The sequence below is a fragment of the Chelonus insularis genome, unplaced genomic scaffold (assembly GCF_013357705.1).
Source record: "Chelonus insularis isolate UGA/USDA-ARS -01 unplaced genomic scaffold, ASM1335770v1 contig_493_pilon, whole genome shotgun sequence".
Lineage (NCBI taxonomy): Eukaryota > Metazoa > Arthropoda > Insecta > Hymenoptera > Braconidae > Chelonus > Chelonus insularis.
The window spans coordinates 25,200-35,122 of record NW_023276609.1 but is presented as its reverse complement, the minus strand read 5'-3'; the positions used below and the strand labels follow the sequence as shown (position 1 = coordinate 35,122).

At 28.1% G+C, this 9,923-nt stretch overlaps 3 protein-coding genes across 3 annotated transcripts; 2 read left to right on the top strand and 1 right to left on the bottom strand.

Annotated features, from left to right (window-relative positions):
* The first annotated feature begins 214 nt into the window (after nucleotides 1-214).
* Nucleotides 215-1,109, top strand: mRpS18A (mitochondrial ribosomal protein S18A). Its single transcript, XM_035088359.1, has 3 exons — nucleotides 215-422; nucleotides 598-734; nucleotides 811-1,109. Exons 1-3 carry the CDS (start codon nucleotides 320-322, stop codon nucleotides 1,051-1,053), a joined length of 483 nt encoding a protein of 160 aa, XP_034944250.1. The 5' UTR covers nucleotides 215-319; the 3' UTR covers nucleotides 1,054-1,109.
* Nucleotides 1,110-1,384: 275 nt separating this feature from the next.
* On the top strand, nucleotides 1,385-3,387 carry LOC118069929 (cilia- and flagella-associated protein 36). The gene is made up of 5 exons (XM_035088300.1): nucleotides 1,385-1,708; nucleotides 1,796-1,971; nucleotides 2,053-2,243; nucleotides 2,314-2,665; nucleotides 2,743-3,387. The coding sequence occupies exons 1-5, from the start codon at nucleotides 1,606-1,608 to the stop codon at nucleotides 3,004-3,006; spliced, it is 1,086 nt and encodes a 361-aa protein (XP_034944191.1). The 5' UTR covers nucleotides 1,385-1,605; the 3' UTR covers nucleotides 3,007-3,387.
* A 2,738-nt stretch (nucleotides 3,388-6,125) lies between these two features.
* On the bottom strand, nucleotides 6,126-9,650 carry flfl (serine/threonine-protein phosphatase 4 regulatory subunit 3 flfl). The gene is made up of 5 exons (XM_035088337.1): nucleotides 9,422-9,650; nucleotides 7,743-9,341; nucleotides 7,502-7,653; nucleotides 7,047-7,428; nucleotides 6,126-6,946 (listed from the first exon to the last, which is right to left on the bottom strand). The coding sequence occupies exons 1-5, from the start codon at nucleotides 9,617-9,619 to the stop codon at nucleotides 6,860-6,862; spliced, it is 2,418 nt and encodes an 805-aa protein (XP_034944228.1). The 5' UTR covers nucleotides 9,620-9,650; the 3' UTR covers nucleotides 6,126-6,859.
* Between the last annotated feature and the right edge of the window lie 273 nt (nucleotides 9,651-9,923).

Below are 9,923 nucleotides of genomic sequence, written 5' to 3'. Positions count from 1 at the left end.
ATTGAATTAGAAGGTTATTATTTCACAAATCTCATGATATTAATTAATAAATTGATTAAGAATTATAAACAACATAAATATTTTTAAAAAACAATGACGAAATTGGTGTTGATTATATTATTTATGTAAATTTAAATACCATCAATAATTATTGAAATTAAGTTCATAACTAAAACTTATTTTATTTAATGTGATGTATAGAATATTTACATATATTTATAATTCCCTGTTAATTAATTATTACATTTGATAACAAAAAATTTCTAATCAATCGTTCTACCGATAATGTAGATTGTTTTTCTTGAGACTATACATAAACATGGCACTTGCCGGACGATATTTGTTCAATTTTAGTAAAAAAATAGTATTTTGTCAACCCTTTCGGCTAATATCAGTCACTCCAGTGAATAATCTTAAAGAAAGTGAGTTTTCAAGTCTCTCTTTTACTTTACTCTTTAAGCTAATTTTGTACCATTAATTTTATGGAACAACTAACCTTACGACTTTATGACCTGTCCTTCCAATACCATCAAATTTTACATTGATTGTTTATTTGAAAATAACTATTGTAGCTGTATAAATATTTTATTATTTCAGTTATTGAAAGGAAAGAAGGAAAAACTTTAATTTTAGAAGCGAAAATCGTTCAAGATCCTAAAGAAGCTAGATTGCTCAAACCAAATGAAAATGGAGCATGCCCACTTTGTGCTGCTGGAATAGATGTTAAACATACTGTAATTATTTAGTATTTGTTAATCATTCTATTGGCATAAATATCTTAAGTCATTAAATAATCTCAATGTTTTGTAGGATGTTTTAATTCTTAGTCAGTTTTTAAGATCTGATGGATGTATGTTACCTCGAAGAGTTACTGGCTTATGCTGGATTCAGCAAAAAAGAGTTGAGACAATGGTGATAATGGCGCATAGAGCAGGTCTATTGAAATTCCCTCCTTTTGCTAGGAAAGATCCTGCAAGAAGATTAGGTTTTAACACATGGTATGATGAAGACACTATAGAGTGGAAATATAAAGCCGCTGAATACAGACATTAATTTATTGAAAAAATATCATTTGATATACCAATAAACGATAAAAGCATTTCTTATTACTAAAAAGTGTATTTATATTTAAGAGAGGTGAAAAATTGTAGATTGATAAAATTGAAACTAAAAATTTACTACTTTATTTCATACAGTTACGAGTTCAAGTTATTAATTATCCTTATAATAATATTACAAAAATCATAAAAACAACTTTCTTTTACAATAAATTATTTATGTAAACTTGTAAATTTCTTTTACTATTTTTAGAATACAAGAAAAATTAAAAATGAAGTTAATTTTTTCAAATAACTACAAAAATTTATAAATTCCTAGAGTAATATTGTCTTCCTAGAAAATATATAAAAAAAATGTCAATACAGTGTTAAAGTAAAAGAATGTTGTGTCCAATATCACTATGGTAACACTTCCATTCGACAAAAATTACTCCAATATTCATTGTCATACCTTCACTTCCACTAGTTGCAAGAATACGCTTCGACAGTTGTATTTATTTATCTATAAAAATAAATTAAAAAAAAATTACTTACAAATAAATAAGAAATGGCAAACGATAGTGGTTGGGTTTTTGATTCTCTAGTAGGATTTCTCCAAGGTCCAATATGGTCTGCACCTCTTCTGACATTTATCGAAGAGAGATCGCTGAGTAAGATTTTCCTATTAATATGTCTGTGAGATCAATACGTTAAAAAAATTTAAATACTATTTAATTAATTTTCAATCAATTTTACAGTTTTTGAAACTGACACAGAAGATAGTGATGAATACCGTGAAGCTTATCAAGAATACAAAAATCTCGTTGATTTATTGTTAGGCTCTTATATGGAAGATATGGGCATCTCACCCGAGCAATTTGAATACGCGTGCACAGTTAATCGACAAACTAAACTACCCATACATTTTCAGCAGGTATTAATATATAATTTATCATCTATTATAGTTAAAATATTTATAATTATATGTATATCAATAATCACTTTTGTTCTTTAGTCGTTATTTGAACAAATTTGGGCAGCTAATGAATATGAAATATTTAAAAGAATGATGATTCAGAAGAATTTAGAGCTTCAGCTTCAAGCATTGAATATGTTGGAACAGAGGTTTGGACTCACTCCAGCATCTTTAACCTGTGGAACAGATAATCTTGGAGATGATGAATTAGTTATGGAAGAATTAATAAAGTAAATTAATTTTTAAAAACATACATTTGTTAATGATAAAGCTATAATTTAATTATAAATAAAATTATAGCAAACAGATAGCAGGAAATAAAGAAGAAGAAGAAGAAGAAGATATAGAAAACAAAACTGATGCTGATTTTGAAAAAGAACATGAACGTCTTACTCATCAGTACCAAAATGAACGGGCAGCTTTAGAGGAGGCTTTGAGAGCAACTGCAGACATATCGACATCATCAATTGATGAATCCAACGAGACTGATGAACAAAGGGATAATACCTTATCTTATTCAAACGCTGAACCATTTCCATTGCTGAAAAAATTGGAAAAACTTACTCCACTTGGTCCTATACAGAAAAAAAAGGAAGAAGAAAATAAAGAGAAGGAAAGAAATAAAAAAGAAACAGAATCAGAGACGAAAGAAGTCAGTATTATCTGTGATATTATTAAATTAAGCTTCAACGAGAAAATTATTGTAATAAAATATTTTTATGTTTTTAGAAAACTCAAGAAAATCAAGATGATATTAAGAAGCGAGAATATTACTTAAAAGCCCGAAGGGATAAACTTGTAGCTTTGAAAAAAAAAGCACGGAATCAACGTTTGGAAATGAGTAAGGCACGTCCCAGTTCAGCACGAAATGTTGCTGAGGCAACAATGAAAGGTAAACAGGATTTGGAGAACCCACAAGTGCCGGATTCATCAATTCTTCAAGTACGTAAAGCACTTGCAGCTAGACTTAAAGCTGAAGTAGTAGGCCGATAATTCTTATCAGTAAAATAAACAACAGCAGTATAATTGTCATATTAAAATTTTTTTAAACTGCAAAGTTCCATTGCATTGAAAGTTAAAAAAATTATTTTGCATCACTGGAAAAGATTAACTTATTGATTGGACATAATTAAAATATGATATTATATAAAAAATGAGATAAAACAGAATTGACCTATTAATTCTGTATTAAATATTCTTTGAAGACCTTTTAGATTTAATCACTTTTATCAAGAAATAAGTTAAATTTACGCAGGAAAATCTTCATCGTATTTGTCATCACAAAAGGAGTTGGTCAATAATAATTAATATACAATAGGCTCTTATCTAACAAAGAATACAAAAATATAAATATTTTTATAAATAAAACTTATTTAAATATCAATAAAAAAAATATGAGTATGTCCATGTAACTTTTAGTAATATACGTCCTATTTATTGCAAGTAATTTATATAATTCAAAATTTACAATTGTCTGTTTATTTTTAATTTTTACTAAATCCAATTTTCGTAAAATTTTTTCTGTTAATGGAAGATAATTTTATTTGATAGAAAAAAAAAGTTTTTTTAAGATACAATTGACAAAATTACAATTATTGGCATTTTAATTATAAATTCAATAAATAAAACCAAAACAAAATCACTGCCAATAATTGTTTTTATTACGACTAATATACAGAACAATATAAATAATTTTTAAAGTTTAATTATATTAAAACATTTTATTAACGATTTTATTCTGCGTAAGTTTTACTCACTTCTCGACATTTTTACTGTAAAATTTATTAACTCTTCAGAATAATTAAATTCTTTGATAATACGGAATATGTCCAGTTAATTTTTTGCTTAATTACATAAATTTCATATGTTGTGAGTATTTTGAGATGAAATAAAAGAAAAACTAATAAATTATTGCTGATATTTACTTACAGTTAAGAAACAATATTTATAAATTTTTTTCTGTATAATTTGTTTCTTAAAAAAAAAATGAAATCTTAATTAATTTCAATTATTGATAAAGTTGTTCTAAATTTAAATTTATTCAATTAAATATTCTTCGCACTTCTACAACACACTTTTACTCTTATAACACGCATTCATATCACTCTCTACTTTTCATTGTCAAATTCATGTAGAGCATTAAGATTCGTAGCATAAAATGAATAATTTTATTTTTAATCATAAGCTTATTGGACTATTTGAAAATGTGTTACTCTTCATTATAGATCAATTATGTACAATCTTAAAAGTCTGATATATAATAAAATCGAATAATCATTTGCATATGAGAAAAAAAATAATTCAAGTATAAATTGTTTCACCTAAAGACTTTAACGGACATAAATTTTCAACAATTAATCATTTTCTACTATGATTTTACTACGAATTCTTGTTGCTTTTATGAATTTTGTAAAAATAAAATGCAAGATATTTTTATTTATTTATTTTTGTTTGTTTCGATTATACTTAATGGTCCTATCGCCACTGATGTACACTCAATGATTCTTTTTATATATAATACATATATATATATATATATATATATATATATATATATATATATATATATATTATATAATTCTTGTGTTGTTTACAGAGGTCACGAATATTTATTTTATTTATAAAAAGTTTGTGTATTTGTGTTCGTTGAAAGTAACAACAAAAATTTTACTGATTCATTAACATATACAGTTAAAAACACAGAATATTGAAATATGTGATAATATAATAATATCTTTGTTTTTTTTTAATAATTAATATTAATTATATCGATGTAACGTTTGTAAAATTTTTAATGATCACCAATTAATTATTGATTTAATCCATACAAAATGCTTCGGTATTTTGTTATAATTAATGATCTATTTTTAGCCGATAATTTAAGTTAAAATGATTTGATGAGCAGTTTATTTTATGAAATTCTCATTACGTATTCAATTAAAAGCAGTTATCAAAGAGGTCCAAGATTATTTACAAAAATAAAATTACAGTGAATAGTACATCTACGAGGAGATAAACATGTTATTTTTATCAAAATGATCAAAGTTGTTACCTCATTATTTTCAATACACAATCGATTGCACTAATGGTAATGAATATTTTGTAGTGAGATTAATTAATCATAACGAAGTCCAAACAACCATTTTGTATGGATATATATATATATATATATATATATATATATATATATATTTGAAAAACACTCAAATTAACACTTCATCGTATTTCCCTCGTTTATCACTTAGATGAAGATTGTATCAACTCTTTGTTTGTTTGTTTCTTTTACTTACACACTTTATTCCAGATTAAGGGCAGCTGTTAAAGTTTTTGTAACTACTAAATAAATTGCAAGTATAGCAAAAACACGTCAGAAGGATTCAATTTCTTATTCTTTTTATAAATCCACAAGTTGCACCTGTTGTTGTTTCTTTTATATATACATGTTTTGTTGTTGTATTTGTTTTCATTATTATTATTAATTCTTTAATCTATATTTCACAGTCAGCGTGTAAGCAAATTCAACTTATGTATCCTGGCTGTGATTTGACATTGAATATATTTCTTAAAAATAATAAACCAGTTAAAAAACCTGTACACTAACTTACAATTGTTCTGTCTTGTATTAGTTTAGAAAAAGTTTAGATCGGAGCAGCACGCAGCGGCTTGGTCTTTGTTAAAAAAAAAATTTCTTAATATCTTATCACAATATTTCTGTTACACGGAAGTAGTCGGCGGGTATGACGTTGAAATTAAGGAGAAACTGGGGATGTTAAAAAACAATGTCTAAATGATATTGTAATGTACGTCTGTCAGGGAATAAAATCATCAGTGTACCATGTATGGAAGTAATAATAAGAATATTAATAAATTTATAAATGGCTAAATAAATGAACATTTTTGGCATTTAATGATTTTAAACCCTAAACTTATACATTTAAATACTCACTCATTGCTTCATTTAATATCTTATCGAGGATTGTCAGACCAAATTTTATAGTCAACAATCAGTGAATAATGTTCTTCATCGTTTATAATTTTTAATGCAATTTGTACCTTGTGACAAGCTATAAGTATTAAGAAATGAAATTTATATTGTGAATCAACAACGATTGTTTGTTTTCAATAGACTCTCAAATTGTATTATGTAATAATGAGTGGGCGATAAAAAATACAGATCTTTGTTTTAATTTTATTCTTGATATTGAATCATTCAGAATAAAATTTATACGGTTCTTTTTGTTGTTAAATAGAATCTTTAAAAGATTTTTTTTTATTTTACAAAAGTGTTGTTTCTCAATAAAAACGACGTTTCATTACTTTCAGCATTTAGGGCATTCTAAAACCACTGGAATGAACTATGGTTTGTTTTTTCCTCAAATTTACTATATCTTTACACAACATAGTCATACAATAGCATGTATTAAATTCTTAATCTTAATTTTAAAGAAAGTTCAAAATTTCTTTTACAAATCCATTGTCAACGCTACCTTTATCAATCTGCATATTGAAATCCATTCCATAATATATATCTTTATTCATATCGTTCTTAATTTCTCTTGTCCATCATTTAGCTGCTCCGTTTTATTTGTAAACTGTACAAAATTTAGCACAGACAGGCTTGTCAATGTCCACGATGCACTACATTTAAAAAATATATCCCCCTGATTGAATTCTAAACTCGAATTTTCATGTAAACAATCAAGGTATTGTATTTTAATCCATCTCACTGTATACAACAATACATCAAATAAACCTTGAATCAATTATTGAGCGAGTTTAACAGGGGGAAGAACAGCGCGGCGATCGATAATTGCAGCATTTTTACTGCTCTTTGATGATTTATCTACTATGAGAGCCGCTGCCTTTTAGGTGAAGGACTTAGCTCTGGGTCCTCATCCTCTTCATCTGAATCACCTTCGTAATCCACCAAGCCCTACGATAAATAAATAATTCATTCATTGAGCTTTCTATCCCATTAATTAAACTAAAGAAAATAAAATAAAATATTCTCGATTAATTTATTATCCAATTACCTTTTTAAAAACTGGCGAGCCAGCTTTATCTGTAGTGTCGGTAGAACTTGCAATAATTCCAGCAGAGATTGAAGATTCATTTCCCGCAGAACTATTGTTAATTTGAGACTGTTGCGTTGCCGAAGTGTTATTGGCAGTGTTGTTATTCAATACCGTCTGTTGCTGTTGACTCTTCGAGTCAGCAGGAATTGGATTTAGTCCAGAGTTCGGACTTTGTGGTTGCTTTTTAGCTGATGCTGGAGGAACAAGATCAGCCGCAGCAGCTGGAACAACTGCCTCACCTTCGTCAAAATCTTCTTCTTCATTAAACCACATTTCTTCGTCTTCATCAAGTTGACGTTGGTCCCGTCGATACCGACTGTTTCGCAGAATCGATGGTACACTGTTGGTAATAACATTATATTAATCAAATGATGAAAACATTTATCTGATAGGCCAGTTAATTACTAACTTACCTTTCGAGAGTTGCTCTATCACGATCCTTAAGTTTATCTTGATGCTGTTCATACCTCAATTTTAATGCCTTAAACGTTTGAACATAATCAATTGCTTCCAATTCTTTGGAGAAATTTTCAACGACATGCGAACATAGTGACTTTATATCCTCCTATGAAAAAAGAAAAGTTCATTAAAAGAGTATTAATTAATAAGCTACTTTAATAGGCTTATTAGTTATCAAGTTACGAAATACTTTACCAATTTAATAAACTCAAACATCTCGAGAATAGCAGAATCTAGAAGATTATATCTTCCATTATTTCTCACGAATGCATCAAATACTGGTGCAAATAAGTTTCCTTTAATGATGTATCTATTATAAAATTCATCTTTGAGTGCTATGATTTTTCGCATAAACCTTAATGCACAAAGAACTAAAAAGGTATGCGTTGACTTCATTAGTATTAATATTCTTCTTAGTAAATCTTTGTTTAAAATACAATTTTTAATTTGATACATATGATGTTCAACGCAAAATGATAATAATTCTAAAATCAAGCCCAATAGTTGAACTGTTCTATAATCTTCTCTTGCTGGTCGATCTCCAATTGTATTAGCTAAAAGTGGCTCAATAAGATCGACAATGCTGTTCTTGTAGAAATAATTGAGAAAGTCAGTCTTCTCGGATTTATTGACAGAAGCCAACATGTTTTCTGGATCTAGTAAAAGACGAAGAACACCAGCAAGTTGAACAGCACCACCTAGTTCTGGGTCAGTATCACCAACCAGTTGAGCGACAATGACGTTTATTAACATTTGACACGGTTCTGTATTGTTTATTTGTTGGAGGGTATAATCTCTAACAACACTTGGTGAATATTCTACAATATAAGTCAGTATATCTATACTGGCGGTCTTAGTTTGGGCATCATTTATTGCTAAAGTGATTTCGAGGGCTGGTAAAATACCGAGTGCTGTAAGAGTCCGATAAAACGCTTCTTTACCTTGTGGCTGTAGATTTTGAGAAAAATTACAAAATTCTTTAAGAAAGAGTACTAAATCACGACGTTTACTAATGGACGTCGCTTCATCCGTCAATTGTCGAAATAATTCAGTTAAAAACCTCTCATCGTCCTGTATTAAGGTAACAATTTCAACCTTATTGAAAAAAATAAAGCTACTCAACGTACTCAGCATATTATCTTCAAATACACTTGGTGTTGGTAAAACTACATCTTGAATGTATTGGACACGATAAGTTTGATGAATTTTTGCTAATAATTCTGCATTTGTTATAGGAATTGCTTGTTTAAATCTCGCTAATTGACGTAGATACTCTCTATGCCTTTTTGGCTGTGGTAAAGAAGGTTCATATTCTAAACAGCCAACTACATCAAAGATGACATCTTCACTGAACATTACTTCAAATAGAGCATTCTTGTTCAATAAGAAAATATTTTTAAATATATCATATAAATGATGTAAACCCTCGATATTTTCTAAATCTTCACAGGTATGGAATAAATTTAAAAGTTTCTTTATATATCCTTCTGATTCTATTGCCATTGCTAGTTTTTCTTTTCTTACGGGAGTTGATAAACAATTACCAATTAATTCATTAATATCTTCAAGACGACTTAATTCACACGGTGGTAATTCAATTGGTGGTGCTGAATCTGACATATCATCAAAACGTTCATCTTCAGATTCTTCAACAATATCTTGAGTTATTTCAACTGAAGGATCTTTTCCTTGAACTTGACATATTTTTTCCCATATTTCATCACATCCAGCTTTTTCTTGAAAACTCAATGCTAAGTCAAAATTATCTCCTTCCGACCAAACAATGAGTGTATCCTGAAATACAAATTCAATCATGTTATTTATATTAAACTAACGAAACATAAATTTATTTAATAAAAAATTTTTCTTTTAACCTGTTGTTTTTGATATGCAGTATCTGGTTGGATTTTACTTTCAAGTAACACGGATCCATCACTTTCAGCTCTAACTAATAATGAGACTCCTTTGAGTCTGTCTACATATGAAGATGATACATGACCAGTACCACGATCATCCCATTGCCTATCAGCATTTAAAGCATAAAGCTTTACTCTCCTTCTTGTGTCAGTCATTTTGCACGGTAAAATCACTTTAATTGTCTTTTATTTTAATAACTGACAAATTAGCATCCCTCCAACCTCTGACTTAAACGACTAATACTCCAAGATTGTTTAAAATTTTTGTTTCTACGTAATTCTTTTAATCACGTGTCTATTGAACTATCTACACAACTATTTATTTATAATATAAACTCAATGGATCAAAAGTAACAATTAAAATTGATCCAGAAATGTTTATTTATATAAATATTCTGGCACAATTAGCATTCTTAAGACGGAACAACATTGTTTACTGTATCATTTGAAAAAAAAATGA

Excerpts from the sequence above, each read along its gene's own strand:
- mRpS18A (XM_035088359.1), top strand. The coding sequence starts at position 320 with ATGGCACTTGCCGGACGATATTTGTTCAATTTTAGTAAAAAAATAGTA. Across the intron at positions 423-597 it reads AGTGAATAATCTTAAAGAAA|TTATTGAAAGGAAAGAAGGA; the intron begins GTGAGTTTTCAA and ends TTATTATTTCAG. Across the intron at positions 735-810 it reads GAATAGATGTTAAACATACT|GATGTTTTAATTCTTAGTCA; the intron begins GTAATTATTTAG and ends AATGTTTTGTAG.
- LOC118069929 (XM_035088300.1), top strand. The coding sequence starts at position 1,606 with ATGGCAAACGATAGTGGTTGGGTTTTTGATTCTCTAGTAGGATTTCTC. Across the intron at positions 1,972-2,052 it reads TACCCATACATTTTCAGCAG|TCGTTATTTGAACAAATTTG; the intron begins GTATTAATATAT and ends TTTGTTCTTTAG. Across the intron at positions 2,244-2,313 it reads GTTATGGAAGAATTAATAAA|CAAACAGATAGCAGGAAATA; the intron begins GTAAATTAATTT and ends ATAAAATTATAG.
- flfl (XM_035088337.1), bottom strand. The coding sequence starts at position 9,619 with ATGACTGACACAAGAAGGAGAGTAAAGCTTTATGCTTTAAATGCTGAT. Across the intron at positions 9,342-9,421 it reads CTGCATATCAAAAACAACAG|GATACACTCATTGTTTGGTC; the intron begins GTTAAAAGAAAA and ends TTTGTATTTCAG. Across the intron at positions 7,654-7,742 it reads TGTTTGAGTTTATTAAATTG|GAGGATATAAAGTCACTATG; the intron begins GTAAAGTATTTC and ends CTTTTTTCATAG.